General features: G+C 40.9%; 1 protein-coding gene across 1 annotated transcript in view; it reads left to right on the top strand.

Annotated features, from left to right (window-relative positions):
• HIBCH (3-hydroxyisobutyryl-CoA hydrolase) overlaps window positions 1-23,740 on the top strand; it is a 96,908-nt gene that overhangs the window by 6,241 nt on the left and 66,927 nt on the right. Inside the window, exons 3-5 of the mRNA XM_044241163.1 lie at window positions 17,832-17,969; window positions 19,591-19,675; window positions 22,313-22,393. Coding sequence (XP_044097098.1) covers window positions 17,832-17,969; window positions 19,591-19,675; window positions 22,313-22,393 — 304 coding nt within the window. The remainder of the gene's footprint in view (window positions 1-17,831; window positions 17,970-19,590; window positions 19,676-22,312; window positions 22,394-23,740) is intronic.

Here is a 23,740-nt window from a genome sequence, read left to right as displayed (position 1 = left end):
GGCGTGTAATCATTTCATACCTGCTAGCTACAATTTTACTTAAAATAGTCTTCTGGAGCTTAGATGCCTTGGGTGCCCTTTCAGAGATACTTTTAATTTACCATTTTACAAGGAAGAAATACTTTTTATTCATTTTTGTTTCTCTGTGCTATGGACTGAGTCTTTGTACCATCCCAGAATTCATATGTTGAAATCTAATACCCAATGCGATGGTATTCGGAGGTGGGGCCTTTAGGAGATGATTAGGTCAGGAGGGTGCTGTTCTCATGAATGGGGTCAGTGACTCTATGAGAGACACCCCGGAGAGCTTCCTCACCTGTTTTGCCTGATGAGGGAGGACGCAGTGAGAAGAGAGCCTTCTGTGAACCAGAAAGAGGGACTTCATGAGGCACTGAATTAGCAGGTCCCTTGATTTTGGACTTCCCAGCCTTTAGAATTGTGAGACATGTTGTGCTGAGCCCCCCAGTCTGTGATATTTTTCTGATAGCAATGCAGACGGACTAAGATACTCTCGTACAGTCTGACAAGTGCCTTGCACGCAAAATAAGCACTTACTGTAGGTCACGTCCTCTTCCAAGCACTTGGTGAGTACTGCTCAGTTGGTTCTCTTTGTGGTCCTGTAGAGTCGGCACTACAGATCTTTTATCTGCAATTCTGAAACCTCAGAATCAAAGGTTTGTGGTTAGTTTGTGATAAGTGCATTTTGTGACAAAAATCTGACTTGAATGTACTTGAAGCTCTTTTTTCTTTATTCTAACAAGTGCAGATGTTCATAGTTGATGCAGAAGTGTTAAAGCGTTTTATCGCAGTGTGCTGGCCAGGTTCCACTTGGGGTTTTTTATTTTCTTTAATACATATTGTGTTACCTTTCCAAAATCTAGAAAATTTTCTGGATTTCAAAACACATCCGGACCCAAGGGTTTTTGGTTAAGGGATTATGGCCTTATCCCTATTTAATGGGTTAGAAATGGAGGGACGGAGAGGCTGTGTAATACACCTCCGTGTCATTCAGCTGGTAAGTAAGAGTGGGATTTGAGTCAAGTCTGGCTCCGTAGACTTCCCTGCTGTGCTCCCTTGCAGCTGACGTAGAGTGGGTGTTGGGTACCGATCGCAGAATGCGTCTCAGGCCAGAGTGGAGACGAGCAAGTAAAGACTGGAGTCACCCTTCCTGCCCTTGATACTTTAGTACATAGGCATAGGAACTGAGGAGTTTCCTGGAAAGAGAACATAAAACATGCTGCTGATTCACATTTACACATCAGCCCCCAGGTAGAGGAGAACGGTAAGACGGAATCCAGTTCACCTGGACTGCGATTACCTAAGGCACAAACTGCACCAAGGAAGGGAGGTAAACCGAACTTTCTTCAGGGCCCGAGGGCTGAATTGTCTTGGTCCCAGTGTTGGCTTTTAGATGCCCTTCAGAAGTAGGCCGTCCTTCTGTGGCCCTAATGTTTGAGTCTGTAGGCTCCAAGAGTCTGTTTTCTGTTGCACAGTATACTTGTTCTAGGTGGCAAGAATGGTGACGTCGGAGAATGGAGGTTACATTCAGGGCTTTCTGAGTGTCTGTTATACGGAGTGCGATGCAGTGATGGGCGTGGAGAGTTTACCCAGGATCGGAGGTGGAGACACTCTGGAGGTTTTTGAAGTTGATAGGGAGTCATAGACCATTTCTGAATGACAGGGACAAGACTGAAATTGTGTTTTAGCAAAATTGCTCTGATGGCAGTGTGAAGGATAGACTGTCAGGCAGAGGTTCTGGAGATCTGCCAGGAAGCAAAATTGTAATGATCCTGTGTGGCTACATTATGAGAATAGAACAGTGTGACTAGATAAGAGAGTCATTTTGGAAATGGATTCTCTGGTACTTGGTATCTGCCTCAGATTGTTGGCAGAGAGGGGAGGAGAACAAGTAGGAATCAGGGATAGCACCAACATTTTGAGCTTTGTTGACTGAGAAAATGGTGATGCCTTAACCTGTTATAGGGAACAGAGGAGGAGAGAGAGATTTGTTGGGGAGAAATGTGTTGGTAAATTTGGTTTTTACCAAATTGATCATGGGGCACATGTCGTTGTTCCTCTTATTCTAGTAGGCAGTTGGAAATAGGGGCGTGGGCTTCTGGATACAGATACAGATGAAGGTTTGAGCCAGGTGCTTAGAGATAATAATTGAAGATGTAAAGGAGAAGGTATCACAAAAGGTGAGAGAATAGAGTATTGCCATGTGGAAGAATTGACCAACCCAGTTTGAAGTCCGGAAGGATTGAGTGAAGCTTGAGTAGTCCGCGTTTATGAAATGCTGTTTGGTGCTAAGAATCTTGCTTATATTGTGCTTGGTGTCTTATTTGGTTTACAGTAATTTAAATTCAGTGGCATTCAACATTAGCTGGGAATTGATGAAAATCTTAGGAGTGGGAAGGCTATGTGATGGGGATAAAGAGGAAAGTCAGATGTCAAAAGAAATCATGTTCTGCTTCAGGTAGGATATTTTCTTGGGTGTGTCTTTGGTTGCAACCTGGTTTGATGGCAGCGGATATTACGTATAATGAAAGATGTAAGATTGGGATTTGGGTATCGACAGTGAAGCTTGCTCTAGGCTTATGTCACAGCAGGACTGCATCACTAGAATGATGAATTGCTCATTCAGCTTATTAAACATTGTTGGGATGCCTCCTATGTACCAGGTGCTGGTTTTTCGTCAGAGGAAAGTTTCATTTCTCACAATGTTTATGAAGGCTCTGAAGTGTTTTCCAAAATGTAGCCTGCAAGGAGCACCTGGGTGGCTCAATGGGTTAAGCCTCTGCCTTTGGCTCAGGTCATGATCTCAGGGTCCTGGGATCGAACCCCACATTGGGCTCCCTGCTTGGTGGGGAACCTGCTTCCCCCTCTCTCTCTGCCTGCCTCTCTGCCTACTTGTGATTCTCTCTCTGTCAAATAAATAAAATCTCTAACCCCCCCACACACAAAAAATAAAAAAAAAAATGTAGCCTGCAAAATACAAGCTCTAAGAGGTAAATATTCCATGAAAAAAAAAAGTTTAATCATGTAAGAAAACTGCTCATTGTATTTTAAATGTTTACATTTAATATTTGCGTATTAAATACAAAAAATGTCTTGTAGCAATGAAACTTACTTTACATTGGTTTAAGTTTTTCCCCACACTGATTTGACCATGGGCCATTTTATCCTTCTCATCCTTTTGTACACTTGGGGGAATGTTGCTACTACGGATTTTGTCAGAGTAGATATTCCAAAGTTGGGTGTGTTTTAGGGACTTTATTTTGGCAAACTTCATGCATTCAGTTCAGCACAGCTGTGTGTTGATGGTGTTCATATATTTTAGCGAGTTTCCTTCATTTCTCTCTTGAATGGATGTAAGTAATGGGTCACTCAGTCTTCACAGGAGTGGAAAAAGTTCTGGGTGAGGGGGGATGAAGTGGGTGAGATGATATCATTTGAGGAAGGTAATTGGGACAGTCAGATTAGGAGCTGTAGTGGTTAGAACATCTGTTCTAGAATGAGAGAAACCTGGTCCTGCCCCAGAGCTGTGTGATTCCAGGTAAGTGATCTAACTTCTCTGGGCCCTAGTCTCCTTATCTGTGGAAAGGGGTTCCTGGTATATAATTCATTAGGGGGGATTTTGAGGATTATGGAAGTGTTTAGTCAAGTGGTTAGCATCGTGTCCATAGAAAACTTTTAAAAAGCAAATATGGGGGCGCCTGGGTGGCTCAGAGCATTAAGCATCTGCCTTCGGCGCAGGTCATGATCCCAAGGTCCTGGGATCGAGCCCCGCATTGGGCTCTCTGCTCAGCAGGGAACCTGCTTCCCGCTCTCTCTCTGCCTGCCTCTCTGCCTACTTGTGATCTCTGTCTGTCAAATAAATAAATAAAATCTTAAAAAAAAAAAAAGTAAATGTGAACCTGTTGTCTTTCCTGGATGAACAATAAAGATTTAAGAAAGTTTTAATTCCCACCTTAAATTACTTTGCCTTCTTTAAAATAGCTCTGGCTAGAAGCATTTCTTCTTTCCCTTATGTGTTCTCCTTTAGCCTTCTGTCGCTCCCTTCTCCCCACCCCCCAACTTTGAGTTCTATGAGAATTTCATTTCTGACTCTAGTCTGTAATATTTCCTAATATGATAAATTTTTTTTCAGAGAAACCTTTTCTAGGTTTTAGTTAAAAACTTGTGATACTTTTGGAAAAGGGATTTATTTTTTCCTACAGAATTAACATAAATTATGCTAATACTGGAAAGTTCATCTTTTTTTCTTCTACCCTTTTGCTTGAGTAATTTTGTTTAGTGCGCTAATATTTATTTTTAGGTTTTGAGAAGGCCATCAATCTTTCCAGATAGGAAAAAAAATCCTTTTATTCATCTATTCATTTCCGTCATTCTAGTAGCATTAATAGGATATTCTGGAATATTCTTTCCCCAAAGTCTGACTCTCTGTAAAAGTCCTACAAAAACACTTGGCTATAGTTCTTGGAGATCCATGCTGAAAAATACTCGTGCATCCCTATAATAGCAGAAGTTGAAGATCACTCGGTGTTTATCAGTAGGGTCCTGACTCAGTTGGTGTTGAGGATGCACAGCTGTTCAAAACAGGTAGCGTGCTTGTGCATTCAGCAAAGTCCTGAGAAATTCTGTAGGTTAAATGGCCTGTTTTCAACAGATTGCAAGAAAAAGAGAGGAATGAAGGGAGAGCTTGTAGATTAAAAGACTCGAAAAACAGGAGTGCCTGGGTGGCTCAGTCGGTTGTGTCTGACTCTTGACTTTGGTCTCAGGGCATGATCTCAGGGTTGTTGAGCACAGGCCCTGCGTTTGGCTCAGTGCTGGGTGTGACGCCTGCTTGGGATCCTTTCCCTCCCTCACCCCTCCTCCTGTCTCTCTCACTCAAGGGAAAAAAAAGGTTTAAAAATATATCTATTTTAAAAAAAAGATGTGTTTTTGCATGTACACTTAGTGTTTACTGTAAAAACTAGGACAGTTATATTTTTAGAGAAAGGGAGAGGCCTGGGATTGGGATGGGTAGGGTAGAGGGCCAAGGGCTTTTGGGGCTGGCTGGACAACACTCGGTTTGGGATTTAATTTTTTACACTGCTTACAAACTAAGAGTTAGCCTTCTACTGTTTTATGGATGTTGGCAGAAGATGTGAAGCTCTTGAGTTAGAGCCCAAAGATTCTCCGTGGCATGTGCAGCAGCATTGAATGTTATGTTTGTGTTGGTTTTCTCTTGCTCCCCAAGTTCTACTGGGGTGACACGGAAGGCTCAGATGAATGCGTACATATGCAGTGGATCGTGTTATAGGTCAGCCCTGCTGAATATGGGGAATCTGCTGGTTTGTAGCAGAACCTGCTCTCCTGTCCCAGAGGGAGACATCACCTTTTTTATTATTATTATTTTTTTAAATTTAAACTTACTTGCAGCAAATACAGCCCTGAAAATGACCGAGGCAAAGGGCACGGTCAGGCCCTTGGGTTCATGATGTACATGGCACCAGAGTACAAGGAGACCCCAGGGCCCATGGCAGGCAGCGTATTCTGACGGCCAAGTCAGAAATCAGTCATTGCAGACATACGTGGTAAAAGGAGGCCAGACTGGAGTAGGGGTTAGTGGGCTAGTCCAGTATGACTGTTGTCCTTACATAAAGGGAAGATTCGGAGATCGGTGTACCGGGAGGAGGCCACGTGAAGAGTGGAATTAGGCTGCTGCAAGGCAAGGGTCTGTCAGAAGCCGGAAACGGAGCCTGGAACAGATCCTGGCCCAGCCGTCTCGAGAGGAGTGTGGTCCCTGACACCCTCATCTCGGGCGCATAGCCTCCAGACCGTGAGACAGTAGCTCTCTGTTGTTGAAGCCATTTAGTTTGTGGTTCTTCGTTACAACAGCCCTAGCAAATGAATACAGCCCCCATGCCATGTTTGTCAGAATGAAGAACATTGGTATATTACTGTTAACCTGAAACTTTATTTGGATTTCACCATTTTTTCCCTTAACATTCTGTTCCAGGATCCAAGCCAGAATACCATATTGCATTTCTTTGTCATGTCTCCTTAGTTTTCTGTAGTCTGTGACAGCTTCTGAGTCTTAATTTTTATGACCTTGAATGTTTGTGGGGGGAGTGTTAGCCTATAGAATATCCTCTAATCTGGGCTGTGTGTGTTCTTGTTTGTTGTTAATCATCAGACTGCAGTTGAAAGCTTTTTTTTTTTTTTTTTTTTTTTTAAGAGAATATCACAAAGGAAAAGCCCTTCTCATCACATCGTGACAGGGTATCTGGGTTTTGATGGATGCGTCTGGGGTTAGTGACAGTCACGTAACACTGCGGGTGATGCTGACCTTTATTACTCGGTTGCAGTTGTGTTTGTTGGGTTTCTCCTCTCTAAAGTTATTTTCCCCTTTTCACCTTCTGTTCTTTGGAAGCAAGTTCAGCCCACACTCAGAGGGTGAGGGGAGAAAGCTCTGCCTACTGGGAGGGGGATTTTTACATATATTATTCAGAAATCTTCTGTAGGGAAGATCATTCTCCATTGATTTATTCAGTTATTTGTATCAGAGTGGACTCATTGATTTTTATTTTATTCTTTGGGTTATACTCCAGTATCACATTATGTTGTGTTGTTACTGAGATTCTTCTCGCTTTGGCCATTAGGAATTCCTTCATTTCGGTTCTTGTGTCCTTTTGATATGATCCTGTCCTTCTAATAGCTATGTATTTTTAACACCTCCTTACTTTTTGGTACTAGAAGGTGTGCTCTGGGCTTCTCATGTTTTCCTTATCGGGAGTCAGACATTTCTTCAGGGAGCCCTGGTTGTCTTTATTGGAATCAAGATCTGCACCTTGGGAGTGCTCTTTGATACTGGGGAATGATGGCTTTCTCCGGGGGACAGAGCAAGGGTGACGTGTGTGTAGAGCAGAGTATATGAACCAGGCATACTAACTCGAGTGTCTGTACCTGTCTGTGGTCGTCTCCCTGTTCCGTCTGTCTGTCTCAGCTTCGCTGGTTCGTGCTGATGACATCCCCAGTGCCGCAGGGCGGGGCTCATTATAGCTTCCCTTCTTGCTTATCGGAACTTTTCTCTGTTGCTCGTTTCACCTTAGTGTACCTGCAGAGCAGTTTCAGCATTGTGAACCACCCCCAGGAAAAACGAATTTACCAACCAGAGCACAGTACTGATGTACAGTTAGTTCCTTTTGTATTCAGATGACTGTTTTCCAGAGTTCTGTAGGGCTGCTCCCCTGCAGCTACCACCACGATTACTCAGTGAGGTTATGTCATACGTGTGTAATTCAGTTAGATTTGTCCTAATCTGCATTCCGTGTTGGAATCCCATGGCATCTTAGCCGTCTTCAATGTATGCAGACTAGACCAAAGAAAAAGGTTTACTTTTTGTGACTTCTGTGTCTATGGGTTTTGACAGATGCCTAAACCCTGCTTCTACCACCTCAAGACGATATAAGCGGTTCTTTGACCCTAAAACTGCCCCTGGCTTTACCTGCCCCCAGCCACTGATCCGTGTTGTCCCTCTAAAGTTTTGTCCTTTGTAGAATGTCTTAGGAATAGAATCATACAATATATGGGCTTTGGGGTTTGGATCCTTTCACTTGACAAAATGCATTTTGTCAAAATTTGTCAAAATGTTATGTGAATTGATAAAATTGATCCTTTTTATCACTGAATGGTATACCATTTGGGGATAAATTGTCCATTTCTGTGTTGAAGAGCATTTTGTTTACTTCCAGTTTTTATCAATTATGTTACCAAACATTTTTGTACAGGTTTTTGTGTGAACATAACTTTTTAGTTCCTTGGGTAAATGCATGTGGTGGGACAGCTGGGTTGTATGGTTGATCTATGTGTAACTTTATAAAAATTTGCCAAATTGTCTCCCAAAGTGGTCGTATGAGTTTACATTTTCATCAACAAAGAACAAGCATGTCTTTTTTGTTCTGTATCTTTGGCAGCATGTTGTTGTTTTTGGATTCTAATGTGTGTAGTGTTATCTCATTCTGGTTTTAATTTGCATCTTGCTAATGATCTCCTGATGATTTTTGAGCATTTCCTGTTTGTCATCCTTCTGTGTCTGGTGAAGATCTTTGGATTTTTTTTTTTTTTTGCCCATTTAATATTGGGTTGTTTTTCTTATTGAGGTGTTTTTTTATTCCTTTTTTTCTCCCCCCCCTTTTTTGTTTTTTAGAGAAAGAGTGAATGGTTGGTGGGGAGGGACTGAGGGAGAGTGAGAGAATCTTAAGCAGGCTCCATGCCCAGCAGGCTCCATGCCCAGCATTCTCCTGACCCTGAGATCATGACCTGAGCCTAAATCAAGAGTTGAATGCCTAACTGACTGAGCCACTCATGTGCCCTTTTCTTACTGAGTTTTAAGAGTTGTTTATATATTTTGGATGCAAGTTCTTTACCAGATATGTGAAAGGCAACTATTTTCTTCCAATTTCTGGCTTGTCTTTCATTTTCTTAATAGTACCTTTTGCAGAATGGAAGTTTTTAATGTTGATGAAATTCAGTTTATCAGTGTTTTTCTTTTATGGATCATGCTTTTGGTGTTGTATTCTGTTAAGCCTTAATGTTTGAAAGACATTCTGAACCAGAGTTTCAGGGATGTGGCCCTTACAAGTGTTTCTGGTTTCTGTCCCTCCCCCAGGGATAGGGTGCTTTTTTTCTTTGCCCCCCACCCCCACCCTGCAGTTGTGGTTGATAAACACTGCCCTTGGCAGTGGTTTTATGGTGCTTCTCCCTGGAGATTAAGGCTTTTATTTCACAGGTCTCCATTTCCATCCCCCCACTGCAGCGAGGCTCCACTAGAACCCTGGGCTATAGGCTTTGAAATCCTTCCTCACTCCCCTGCAAATTTAGCCTTTTTGTTTTTTTATGGAAGATGAGGGGAAAGGATTTAGCTGCACCTGCTGTTTCTCTACCCCAGCCAACACCACACAGAGGAGCTTTCTTCAGTTTTCCCCGGGAGAGCCTGGTTGGGGTCCAGGAGGAAAAGCCAGCCAGGATGGAAATCCCTGCATGCCTGTAACCCCCAGGAGCTTCATCCTATCACATTTGCCCACACTTGGTCTCTAGCAAGTCATCAAAAATTCTAATTAATCTTCCTGAAAGCTTTTGCCTGCAGCTAGCAAATATTCTGGTCCTGTGTCTCCCTGAAGGCACCTGCCGCTCTCCAGATTTTACTGCAGCCATTTGCCTTGTCACCTCAGTTCTCTGATTGAGCTTACCAGAAACCATTACTTTGCAGTCTGTTCTGCCTTTTTTCTTGTTACAAGGTCACGATAAGCATCTTTCAATATCTCTGAGCTATCTTTTCAGCTCTTAGCATCTCTGAAACCAAAGAATAAAGCTTTAAAGGATTGCCTCTGGTATTGGGTGATAATTTATATAAACTGTTCAGTGAAAACGATCATGAAACTTTTTTTTGACAGGGGCCTGGTAAATTGCACTTGGTTCAAACAGAAATTTAATTAGTATGGAGAGAAAGTATATTAATACTTGTATTTAACATGTTTATATGATATGAAAACTTTTTTCTGTATTTTAAGATTGAAAATGATGTGGATATCTAAAACTGCAGCTTTTATAGTGTTTTGTCTGTCTTTTTCTATGAGTAAGGGTTGATCCAAGAAATAGAACCACTGTGGGTATTGAAGGGGAGAGGTTGCCTTGTCCTTTGAACACAGCGAGATATCAAATCATTCCAAACACCCAGGAAGTTGATCTGAAGACCGAGAGAACGAACTGCACAACTAGAGGGAGAACAGAGACCACGTAGAAGATAGGAGGTGTGGAGACCTGATTTGGGGACAGAAGAATCATGGATGCTTTGTAGGGGAGGGAACCCTGATCAGGGAGAGAGGAGAGAAAGAGACGGAGCGTGAGGGCAAGTGCACACAGGGTGCAGGGCATCGCACAAGAAGAACACGTCTCCCAAGCAAGAGAGGCTGATAATGGCAAGTTTTTACAAGCATCAGAGCTCAAAGTCTGAAGTTAGAGAAGTCCATGCCATTACTGGGGTGGAGCCTGGCGGGTATAGAGGTGCTCTGTGGAGGAGGAGGGCAGAGGCCTGGTTGTGGACAGTGTGGTTTGAAGATCCCCTGGGTTGCGCTGGGAGACAGTCTCCCTTCTTGCAGCGTGTTTTGGAGACATGGCACTGCCTCCAGGGACAGATGAGCCAGTGGACACCATTGAGCTGCTCTGTTCATTAGCATAAGAAACAGCTTCTGAGGGCCTCTAACCTGGATGCTGGCTTTTTGCTGTGTTCAACCATAAGCTCCAAGCCCCTGTGCGTTCAGTGTATCTGCCCTTCTGGGACAAAACAGCACCAGCCACAGCCCTGTGAGACCCTCCCCAGAGGATCAGCAGATGTTAGCACCGTGCTGTGTCCCTAAAGTGTGGAGTTTTGAAACCCAGCCAGCGTGCTTGAGGTAGAACAGAGGAGTACTGGGCCAGCGGGTGGGCACACAGCTCGGACAAAGACAGGGTGAAGGCAGGGAGCTGAGGGAAGCCTGGGACAGATGAGCGTAGATTGTTTTCTCTTTTGTGAGTGTTTGCTCAACAGTGGCAGGCACAAACTCCCCTCTCTGGGGACAGGAGAGCTGGCCGATGTCATTTTTATCCCCACCGTCAGCACAGACAGGCTTCGGTGAGCAGCACAGTGCCCACAGTGGAGGCTTCGGGCACATACACCAGGCCTTGCTCCCTGTGCAGTGCTTTTTTCACTAGGCCAAGTGTGCCTGAGGGAGCAGCAGCTTCTCACCCACCAGTGTTGACCATAAAGTGCAGAGCTTCAGCTCTAGGGGAAATAGGATCTAGCTGCTTTTAAGGAGCAGACCAGAACAAGTTAACACTTGCCACATGGTGGACAAGGCCCAAATGTTCCCCACTGCAAGCAAGGAGGAACTCTGCAGGGGACTGACCTGAAGGAAGGAGCAGGGAAAACAACTGCAGAATGCACGCAGCAGACACCAGAAACCCTTTCTGAAGTGTCAGGCCCAGGGCAGTGTGTGACTTCTTCATAATGTAGCCGTTACTCTCAGGAGCAGGAAACACAGCAGGCTTTCCTGACACACAGATACCTAGACAAAGTGCCGAGAGGCAGGAATTCATCCCAAAAGAAAGAACAAGAGAGGTCAGGGCCAGGGAGCTAATGAAAACAGATCAAGTAATATACCTGAACCAGAATTTAAAACAACAATCATAAGGACACTAGCTGGGTTTGAGAAAAGCATAGAAGACTCCAGGGAGTCCCTTACTGAACAGATAGAAGACCTGAAAACTAGTCAGGCCAATATAAAAAATGCTATTACCAAGATGCAAAACTGACTGGATGTAATCACCACAAGGATGGAAGAAGCAGAAGAATGATTAAGTGATAATAGAAGATAAATTATGGAAAATAATGAAGCTGAGGGGCACCTGGGTGGCTCATTTTGTTAAGTGACTACCTTCTCCTCAGGTCATGATCTCAGGATCCTGGGATAGGGCCCTGTGTCAGGCTCCCTGCTCCATGGAGAGTCTGCTTCTCCCTCTCCCTCTGCCCCTCCTCCTGCTCATGTGCACACATGTGTGTGCATGTGTTCTCTCTCTAAAATCTTAAAAAAAAAAAAACTGAAAAGAAGAGGGAAAGAAAAATATTGGATCACAAATGTAGACTTAGGGGACTCAGTGACTCCATAAAGCTCAATTACATTTGTATCATAGGAGTCTCAGAAGAAGAAGAGAGGGGAAAAGAGGCAGAAGGTTTATTTGGGCAAATTATAGCTGAAAACAATCCTAATCTGGGAAAGGAAACATCCAAATCCAGGAGGTACAGAGAACTCCTATCAAAATCAACAAAACACCAGCACCAAGATACATCATAGTAAATTTTGCAAAGTACAGAGATAAGGAAAGAATCCTGAAAGCAGCAAGGGAAAGAAATCCTTAACCTACAGGGGAAGATAAGTAAGCTGCACATCTCTCCACAGGAATTTGTCAGGTCAGAGGGCAGTGGCATGGGATATTCAATGTGCTGAATGAAAAATACGGAGCCAAGGATACTTAATCCAGCAAGGCTGTTATTCAAAATAGGAGAGATAAAGAGTTCCCCCCACAAAAACAAAAACAAAAACAAACCCCCCCAAAACTAAAGGTATTTTTGACCACTGAACCAGCCCTGCAGGAAATATTAAAGGGGACTCTTAGAGTGGGAAAGGAAGATCAAAAGCAACACAGAGAAAAGCTCCAGAAACACCAACTTCACAGGTAATACAACAGCACTAAATTCACATCTATCAGTGATCACTCTGAATATAACTGAACTAAATGCTCCAATCAGACATAGGGTATCAGAATGGATAAAAAATAAGACCCATCTATATGCTGCCTACAAGAGACTCCTTTTAGCCCTAAAGACACCTGCAGATTGCAAGTGATGGGGTAGGGGATAGAAAAGCATCTGTCCTGCTAATGGGCATCAAAAGAAAGCCGGAATAGCCATGCTTATATCAGACAAACTAGATTTTAAACCAAAGACTCTAACAAGAGATGAAGAAGGGCACTGTATCATAATAAAGGGTTCTATACAACAAGAAGATCTAACAGTTGTAAATATTTATGCGCCCAACCTGGGAGCAGCCAACTATATAAATCGATGAATTGATTTTCCAATGAAACATAAGGAAGCTTGTTGATAATAATGCAATAATAGGGGACTCCAACGCCCTACTTACAACAATGGATAGATTATCTAAGAAAATCAACAACAAAACATGGGCCTTGAATGATACACTGGGTCAGTTGGATCTTACAGATACATTCAGAACATTTCATCCTGAAACAGCAGAGTACATATTCTTTTTGAATGCACATGGAACATTCTCTAGAGTAGATCACATACTGGTAACAAATCAGGCCTCAACAAGTTCAAAAAGAGTGAGATCATACCATGCATATTTTCCAATCACAACACTATGAAACTTGAAGTCAGCCACAAGAAAAAATTTGGAAGGACCACAAGTACATGAAGTTTAAAGAGCATCCTACTAAATAATGAATGGTTAACCAGAAATTAAAGAAGAAATAAGAAAATACATGGAAACAAATGAGAATGAAAACACAGTGGTCCAAAAATCTTAGGGATGCAGCAGGAGCGATCATAAGAGAAAAGTATATAGCAACACAGGCCTACCTCAAGAAGCAAGAAAAGTCTCAAAGGGGAGCAGAATATACCACCCTTAAAATCTTTCACTTTGGCATGTGAATTATTTTGAGTTGAAGGCAATCAAGATCCAGCAGACTCAGGAAATGTTTTTTCCCTCCCTCTCAACTGCCTGAAAGAAATGAGAAAGAAGGATTGTACCAGGAAGAGATCAGGGATACATATAGTATAACTTTTTTATATTTGAGACTTATCTGCATGGAAGGGCAAATATTTGTTTACAAACATTTGCTTTTTTTACTTCCTAGTGAATTGCTTTCCTCCCCTTTGAAGCATCAGACCCTGTTTCTTTCCTTAGCTCAGGATGGTTTATGAGCCTCAGTCGCCTGGCTGCCTTTGGATCTCACATCTTTGTGGGGCTCCCTTAAGAAATGAACATCTTCTGCTGTTAATCTGTCTTTATTTATGGGGGGGATCTTAGTTAAGAACCTGGAAAGATAGAGGGAAACTTATTTTTCCTCCCCTTCAGTTTTATGGAATAAAAGACTATGGGAATAAGATCTTCCACAATACTGACAGAGGCTATGAAAGAGTCTAGAGGAGGAATTACGGGTCAGAAAAGTTGCTCACTGTCTTCCTACACACCTACAAACACTACTGGGTCAGTAGGAACTTCAAAGAAAATCTGGGAAGTCAGACACTTAACAGCTGCTAGAGTCAGACTGCGAAGGAGAAGGTGAAGTCTGGGGAAGGCTGTGTCTGCTCATGGACTTCATATCCCTTTTGGTCTGGTTTCTTTTCTGATTTTTGTGTATAGATTTCTTTTACCACTTTTTTTTTTTTTTTTTTTTTTTTTAGTACCAATAAGGTAAGAAAACAAGTCATATGGCGTAGTATTTTTTTAACAGATTAAAAAATAGACTTATTGTTATTTCTGAAGGTCAGAACTTAGAGGATGAATCAACACAACAACAGATTTGCAAGAACATAAGTAAGAACACTATTTTACAATAACATGTACCAAAACAAATTTAAGTACTGGAAACTATGAAAAATAGCTCTCTTTAAATGATTGAACATTTGCTCTTCCTTATATACAGTTGAATTGCCAGTGGGAGAACAAGGATGCTCATGGCTCTCTGGGCCTTCCTTCATGAAAACCCTTCCTTAAAACCTTCTGGAGTGCTCCCTGAAGCCAGTGTATGGTTTAGCAGGAAATCGGGGCTGCTGTCAGTGCACACATGTATGCATGTTATCCTGTCTTCTCAACTTCCCACACATGGGGATCGTTACTGGGGGTCAGGGGACCCCATGGTCAAACAAGGAAGTTTTCTGAAATAAAGCGTATTAATGAAGTTCCCTTCTGGAGATGGCTTGGAACCTTTGAAGTCTAATTTATTACTCTTATGTTTTTAAAAATATTTAAAATATTGGTTTGAATAGGTAGTAAATATATATGGTAAAAAATTAAACAAGTTCAAAGGGTCCAAACAACAAAAAGTCTTCCCACCCTACATGCATTGTCTAATTTTCGTTCCTGGAGGCAACTATTTTAGCAGTATCTTGTGTATCTATCTAGAGATAGATTCTACATGTAGATATGCACGTGCCCATGAACAGAGTGGGTGGGTAGCATTGCACACACACTGTCTTCATTTTTTGTAGTCCAAGTAATTTTAGGACTAGGTTCTATTCTAAATCAGTTGGCTCCATTCATTCAAAAGTTAAAAGTTAATTATTATGTGTATACTTTGTATATACTGTGTATATACTTTTGGTATGCATATTTTGCTTATCTACAGAATCTAAATAATTTCAGAAATCTTTGTTGGATGTACCTAGTAATCCATCTGGCAAGTACCATTGTGTGAAAGATTTGCATTGATGTACAGGCATACCTCATATTACTGTGTTTGCAAATACTGGTTTTTTGTTTTGGGTTTTTTGTTTGTTTGTTTTACACAAATTGAAAGTTTGTGACAACCCGTAGAGGAAATCTGTTGGTGCTGTTTTTCCAGCAGCATTGCTCGTGGTGTGTCTCGATGTCACATTTTGGTAATTCTCACACAATATTTCCAATTTTTTCACTATTGTTTGGTGAGCAGTGATCCGTGATCTTTGATGTTACTGTTGTAATTGTTTTGAAGGCACCATGAACTGTGCCCAAATAAGATGATGACCTTAATTGATCAATGTTGTGTCTGTTCTGACTGTTGCATCGATCTCCTGTTCTCTCATCTCCCTCTCTGTAGGCCTCCCTGTTCCCTGAAATACAACAGCATTGAAATTAGGTCAATTAATAATCCCACCGTGGTCTTCCAAGTGACAGGAAGAGTCATATGCCTTACACGTTAAATCAAAAGCTAGAAATGATTAAGCTTAGTGAGCAAAAACCTGAGTAGGTCAAAAGCTAGGTCTCTTGCACCAGTTAGTCAAGTTGTGAATATAAAGGAGAAGTTCTTGAAGGAAGTTAGAAGTGCTACTCCAGGGAACACATTAGTAAGAAAGTGAAATCTTCTTTTGCTGATATGGAGAAAGTTTTAATTGGGATAGATCAGACTAGCTACAACATTTTCTTAATCTAAGCCTAATCCAGAGTAAGGCCCTAACTTTCTTCCATTCTGTGAAGACTGAGAGAAGTGAGGAACCTGGAGAAGAAAAGTTTGAAGTTAGCAGAGGTTAGTAACATGAGGTTTAAGGAAAGGAGCTATCTCCGTAGTATAAAAATGCGAGGTACCAGGTGGTGGGTATTATAGAGGGCACGGATTGCATGGAGCACTGGGTGTGGTGAAAAAATAATGAATACTGTTTTTCTAAAAATAAATAAATTGGAAAAAAAAAAGAAATTAAAAAAAAAATGCAAGGTGTAGCAGCAAATGCTGATTGGGAAGATGCAGCTAGTTATCCAGAAGGTCTAGCTAAGATAATGAAGGTGACTGCACTAAACAAGATCTTCAGTATAGATGAAACAGGCTTCTGTTGGAGGACGAGGCTGTCTAGGACTTGGCAGCTAGAGAGGAGTCAGTGGCTGGCTTCAGAGCTTCAGAGGGCAGGCGGACCTTCTCGACGGGGTTAACGCAGCTCTTGACTTTAAGTTAAAGCCGGTGCTCATTGACGGTTTGGAACTCCTAGGGCCCTTAAGGATTATACTAAATCTGCTGTGCTTTATAAATGGAACAACAAAGCCCGAGTGACAGCATATCTGTTTACAGCATGGTTTACTGACAATTTTAAGTTTATTGATGTAACCTCCTGCTCAGAAAAGAAGATGCCTTTCAAAATACTTCTAATTGTTGATGCACCTGGTCAGCCACGAGCTCTCATGGAATGGCCCACACAGCACCTGTTCTGCAGCCCTGGGTCAAGGTGCAATTCTGGTTTTCAAGCCTCAGTATTTAAGAAATCTATTTCATAAGGCTTTTGCGGCTATAGAGAGTGATTTCTTTGATGGATCTAGGCAAGGTAAGTTGAAAACCTTCTGGAAAGGGTTCATCATTCCAGATGCCATTAAAAACATTCATGATTCATGGGAAGAGGTAAAAGTATCAACATTCACAGGAGTTTGGAAGAAGTTGATCGAGCCCTGAGGGGTTCAAGACTTCAGTGGGGGAAGCAACTGCGGATGCGCTGATGAGAGTCAGCAGCGGAACCTAACGACGGGACTGAGTTGCTGGCAATTTCATGATAAAACTTTAATGAATGAGAAATTGTTTCTTATGGATGAACAAAGAAAGGTGTTTCTTGAGAGGAATCTACTTGTGAAGATGCTGTGAAGATTGCTGGAATGACAACAAAGGATTTAGACTCGTTACTTAAACCGGGTAGATAAAGCAACAGCAACAGCAGCAGGGTTTGAGAGGATTGACTCTAATTTGGAAGTTCTGCTGTGGGTACGATGTCAACAGACGCATCGCGTGCTACGGAGAAATTATGAAAGCAAGTGTCTGTCGATGCAGCAAACTTGACTGTTGTCTCATTTTAAGAAATTACCACAGCCCCGCCCAACCTTCAGCGCCTTCCGCCCTCAGCAGTCAGCAGCTGTCCGCACTGAGGCAAGACTCTGCCAGGAGAGGGGTCTGACTCCCTCACTGGGGGTGCAGGTGCCGGTTCCCATTTCGTAGCCACGAAGTACTTTTTTTTTTCTTTTCCCAGGGTCAGCGTTATTCAGTCATAAAGCAAGGTCAGCACAATCAGCAGGCAGGTTCAGAGTTCCGGAATTGATGCTGTTTTACCACGTATTTAACTGGGCTGCTTCAGTGTGGCCTCTTGTCCCACTTTAGTTGTGGACTTTGTTCTGTCAGTCTTCAGGTGGGTTTCTGGGGTGTTTAGAATGACTTGGTAGTTACCCGGTTGTGTTTGTGGGACAAGATGAGCTTGGGGATCCTCCTCCTCCTTCACCATCTCCCTCTCAATAAGTTCCTTCTAAACTCAGATCTGTACATTGTTTTTTCAGACCTAGTGTTACTCCATACTTAATAGGCTACAGTATTGCATAGAAGTAACAGTACATGCATTTGGAAAACAAAGCTCATCTGACATTATTGCAATATTTCCTTTATTGTGATGGTCTGGAACCGAACCCAGAGTATCTCTGAGGTGTACCTGTACATGGTTTGATGTTGGCTTGTGACAAAACCTGAATGAATTTTATCCTAAGGTTATACTTTTTCTTCCACAGAGAATGTCTAAGCACACGGATGCCGCAGAAGTACTGTTGGAAAGAAAAGGTTGTGCAGGAGTGATAACACTAAACAGACCAAAGTTCCTAAATGCACTGAATCTTAGTATGATCCGGCACATTTATCCACAGCTCAAGGTTTGTAATTGCCCTAAAGAAATTACATGGATCCTTTTAAAAGTGTATTTCAATAGAATATTTCTGGAATTCTCTTCCATAGACTGTCTGGGATCAGCACCCAAGCCCCATTGATTTCTTGTCTTCCGGGCTTTCCCTGTGTGATTATCTCGGAGCCTCCCTAGTGACAGGGAGGCCTCCTGAGATAGCCCCTTCCACTTTCACATAGCTCCAACTTTCTGACCTTTTAACCAGTGATACTGGTTTTCTTGGGACGTAAGTATAGAAATCAATTTCCTTACGTGTGATGGCTTTTTAAAAAATATATGAGACAGAGAGAGTGAGAGAGAGCAGTGCAGTGGGGAGAGGGAGGAGAAGCCGACTCTCCGCTGAGCAGGGAGCCCGGTGTGGGGCACCGTCCTGGGACCCTGAGATCATGACCTGAGCCAAAGGCAGACACTTAACTGACTGAGCCATCCCGTCACGTCCCACGTGACAGCTTTTTGACAGCTGTTTTTGAACTGCTTGGGCAGCCTGTCTTAGACAAGGCCGTAAGCCCTACTCTTCTAAGTGAACCGCGTGGTGTAGCAGAAAGCATGACTCACAGCCCAGCTACTTTGTTTAATACTTGGATTTCTTTTTATTAACTGTGTATCTCTCTGTCCTTCATCTTCCTCAGCTGTGAAAGGGGGATTATTACATCTCACATGATTGCTGTGGTGATGTAGTGAAATAGTTGCCTCACATGGTCAGCCACAAAGACTAATTCTCCCCTGCTTACCGGTTCCTTAATTTTTCATTTGATGAGTCTCTCTTCCTAACTATGTGTCTGTTTGGGACACTGTATAATATGTCTTTAAAGGTAATAAAGAGAAATGGGCCAGGACTTTCAGATTGGAATTAGACCAGTGTGGAGGAAAGCAGAAACTTCATGTTAGAATGCTGTATTTCTGTTAACGTAGTCCAGTATTTTATTAGCCTTTCGCACAGCCACATCTGTTCAGCTACATCTCTTCCAAATGTGTTTCTATTTCTGTTCTCAAGAGTAGTATTTATAGAGTTCCTGTTAATTTTTCTCTCTCTGGTTAACCGGTTTTTTAGTCTATTGTTTGTCTTTTCAATTTCCATTGGCTCTTGACTCTTTCATCCTACTTACTTGTTAGCTGTCCTTACCGACCTCAGATCACTTCAAGACTTGATCATAGCCGTGCTTTCACTCGATTGCCTATAAGTTTGTCAGTGGGACAGAGCCTTATGTCACCGCAATAGAAAGGTTCTTACTCTATTTTTTCACCAGATTTATAAGCTTCTGTAACATATTTTTAAGCTCATATTTTTTTCATCTCGTATGATTTTCATCTCAAAGTTGTCATGGTAAAGATTTCAGACGCCATCATGTAATTTGGATCACAAAATGTATTCATCTAGTAACTTGTTGAAATAGTCTCTAATTTATGTCAGAAAAGAAAATGAAGTTGGGATCCATTCTTTTGGATGTACTTTATAAAGCTTGTACTTTGTATGTACTGATATATATCTATCTATGTAGATGTATATATGTATGCATATATATGCAAATAGATTTTTTTTTATAGTTTGTATTTATAATATGCTTTTACCATCTTCTTTTATATTTGGCTAGAATTGGGAACAAGATCCTGAAACTTTCCTGATCATTATAAAAGGAACTGGTGGAAAGGCTTTCTGTGCTGGGGGTGATATCAGAGGTAAAAACTACCCCCGCCCAATCTCAATGTTTTTTTTCCCCACAACAGATTGACAAAACTAACAGGACATTTTTGTAAGACTTTGTAATTTGCTTTACATCTTAGAATTTTTTTTTATTATAATTACTTAGCCATTGTAGTTAATATTAGAAAAATGAAAATAACATTTAAAAAAAATTACATATATCCTTCATATATCCAGTTTCTCCCTGAATCATCCTAAACAAAATGCCCAGTTATGCAGTGGGAGTCCACTTTTTGTTTTAGGTTAGCTGGTATTCAGCAATTCGGTTTGTCATATAACCTGACAGTCTGGCCATGTTGTGACTTGTTATTCTCCAGATATGACATTCCTTCACATGTTTCCTTAACCGTGCCCCTGCTTACCCCTAGTGCCTGATCCCAAAGCAAGGATGTACTTAATTATAGAATTCATCCTGTTGTTAATACATTTTTGCAGCTGTTTAAGTAAACATGCTGAGATGAGATAAAAAGATTAATTTTCCTTTCTAGTTCTTTAGGTCAGTCTGTATACATTTAACTAGTAAAGACAAAAGAGAGAAGAGATGTTTGGTCTCAGGGTCAGAGTCATGTACTTCTCACCACTGGTTATCAGTATTTTGTATGTACTGAAAACATTTAGTATTTTGTTTGTTAGGGAACTGGTAGAGTCCAGCAATGGTTTTTTCTTTGGGTTTTGTGTCTGTTTGTGTGTATGTGTGTGTATATCTGTATATCTATATCTACATGTATATACACATGTATATATAAATACAGTTTTTTTTTAATATTGTGTTAATGGCAGTATGGTTTAGATTGATCTAGATACCAAATTTACAAGTTTACATAAATCATGATATTTGTGGGTTATTTTTTTAAGATTTACTTATTTATTTATTTGACAGAGAGAGAGAGAGAGAACACAAGCAGGGGAATAGGGAGAGGGAGAAGCAGGCTTCCCTCCAAGCAGGGATCCTGATGCTGGGCTGGATCCCAGGACCCTGGGATCATAACCTGAGCTGAAGGCAGAGGCTTAACTGAGCCACCCAGGTGTCCCAACTGTTAAATTTGGGATGGGAAGAAACAAGCTTGATTTCAGACATAATTTCAGATACCTATTAAATTTATGGTAATTGAATTTTAATTTTTAATTCCATCAATTTTTATTCTATTTTTAATTTTTCAATTGCTTAGATTTGTTAACTGAATTGTGTTTGAGTTTGTTTTGCCCACTACATGAATATTTTTAAAATATTTTTTTCCAGCATGGAGCTAACTTTTTTTCTGGAGTTGGGTCTGTGATCTTGTTAGTTTACAGATGGGCATAGAGTTATGTATTGTTTTTAGCTTCTTCTAACTGAGCTATTTTTCCATATAGGCCTAACTTTATATTGATGTTTGGACGTACAGTTACAAAATACAGATTTATTTTAGTTGAAGTGTATAAAGCAGTGGTCTTCAGTTCCAGGAAGTTCAGTTGCTTTTAAGATCACAGTCCAAGATGATAAATGGGCACTCAGAAAAAATTTTTTAAATGTGATTATGAATGTCATTTAATTTTAACTTCTGTGGAATTAATTGATTAGAATAAAAGAGGAAATCAAAGATTTTTGAGGTAAAAGAGCTTCATTCCATTAGCAATATAATTTGCACTCTTGTCCTTTTAGAATTGCTGAATATGAAACAAGAGATGAGGGTTTGGGGGTGTGCATGTATCAGTGAAAGCCCCGGAAGGACAAAAACAGACACTACATCTTTCTTTTAAAAACCAGGAAAAGAAGTGAACATTTGGAACATTTTGAAGAAAGATATATCAGACTTCTAAAATTAGTCTAAAAATCGATAGTCAACAATTTTTATGTAACTCTAGCCCATAGAAGAAGAAATATGTTTTTATTTTAATTTGTATTGTAATCAATAATTCTCATAAGATTTAAAGACAGGAAGGCATATGAGCTTACAGTGTATGGAAGAGAGTGGTTTGATAGTAGTCTTACCATTGACTGGAATAGGAATACAGTAGATGCTTAATAAATGTTTCATGGTGAAATGAATGTGGCAGAAATACTTAACTAGATGAATATATTATAGCACTATGAGTGTATGTACGCACATGCACACAAATACTTACATTTTTCTGTATGTATAATGTATTTTGTCTTAAGCCATATTACCATTGGAAATATATATCCAGTAAATGTTTATTTAGGTGCTACAGAAGAGAGTCAAAATGAATTTTGTAGCAATATGTAAGTTCTAAATTAGGTATAACAATTTGTAAGAAGTCCTTAGGAACTTTTGCCTTGAAGTTTTGACATTAGGCGATGGCTCCAGGGCTAACTGTCTGTGGAATGGACACCAAAACTTTTAACAAACCATTCTAGAGTTTCCCCAGTACTTAATATCACAATATTTTAAATTTATTCTCTTTGTATTAACTAGAAAGCACTTTTTTTTTGAAGATTTTATTTTTAAGTAATCTCTGTACCCGCCATGGAGCTTGAACTCACAACCCTGAGATCAAGAGTCGGGTTGTTCTACCAACTGAGCCAGCCAGGCATCCCACTAGAAAGCACTTTTAAAAAAATTTGTAATCCTTTTTTTTCCTTGCCTTCATTTTTTTTTTTTTTCTTATAGTAATCTCCGAAGCTGGGAAGGCAAACCAGAAGATAGCTCAAGATTTCTTCAGAGAAGAATATACACTGAACAATGCCATTGGTATGTGTGCTCCACTGAGAGCTTTGAAAATGGAATCAAGAAATAAGCCGCACAGTATGAATTGTTAAAATGTGTCAATAGACACTCTTGTTTGCTTTTTTATATACTTTGTCAGGCATAAATAAAGCTGATAATTTGGCTCATTCCAGGACAATTCACACTTCAATATTAGTAAGCTATATTGAATTACTATTTGTCCTACTATTAGTAAGCTATATTGAATTACTATTTGTCCTACAACCAATATGAACACATGGATTCTGATCATATGACTGACTTTCTTGGAAAACAAAAACTTGGGTCTCTGTTTTCTATGTAAAATAAAATATCATTTCTTTTTTTTTTTTTCCCAATTTATTTATTTTCAGAAAAACAGTATTCATTATTTTTTCACCACACCCAGTGCTCCATGCAAGCCGTGCCCTCTATAATACCCACCACCTGGTACCCCAACCTCCCACCCCCCCGCCACTTCAAACCCCTCAGACTGTTTTTCATAGTCCATAGTCTCTCATGGTTCACCTCCCCTTCCAATTTACCCAAATTCCCTACTCCTCTCTAATGCCCCTTGTCAACCCACGGAATGGGAGAAGATACTTGCAAATGACAGTACAGACAAAAGGTTGATATCCAGGATCTATAATGAACTCCTCAAACTCAACCCACACGAAACAGACAAACACATCAAAAAATGGGCAGAAGATATGAACAGACACTTCTCCAATCAAGACATACAAATGGCTATCAGACACATGAAAAAATGCTCATCATCATTAGCCCTCAGGGAGATTCAAATTAAAACCACATTGAGATATCACCTTACACCAGTTAGAATGGCCAAAATTAACAAAACAGGAAACAACATGTGTTGGAGAGGATGTGGAGAAAGGGGAACCCTCTTCCACTGTTGGTGGGAATGCAAATTGGTGCAGCCTCTTTGGAGAACAGTGTGGAGATTCCTCAAGAAATTAAAAATAGAGCTTCCCTATGACCTTGCAATTGCACTCCTGGGTATTTACCCCAAAGATACAGATGTCGTGAAAAGAAGGGCCATCTGTACCCCAATGTTTATAGCAGCAATGGCCACGGTCGCCAAACTATGGAAAGAACCAAGATGCCCTTCAACGGATGAATGGATAAGGAAGATGTGGTCCATATACACTATGGAGTATTATGCCTCCATCAGAAAGGATGAATACCCAACTTTTGTAGCAACATGGATGGGACTGGAAGAGATTATGCTGAGTGAAATATCATTTCTTAATTAAAGGGTTTTCATAGTTGATGTTCCAGAGTTCACTGGAATTGAAGAAGTACTTTTATCAAATGTGTATTTCAAATGTTAAA

Source organism: Neovison vison, chromosome 3 (assembly GCF_020171115.1).
Source record: "Neovison vison isolate M4711 chromosome 3, ASM_NN_V1, whole genome shotgun sequence".
In the NCBI taxonomy this organism is placed as follows: Eukaryota; Metazoa; Chordata; class Mammalia; order Carnivora; family Mustelidae; genus Neogale; species Neogale vison.
The sequence above is the reverse complement of the archived record's forward strand: the minus strand, read 5'-3'. Positions and strand labels throughout refer to the sequence as shown.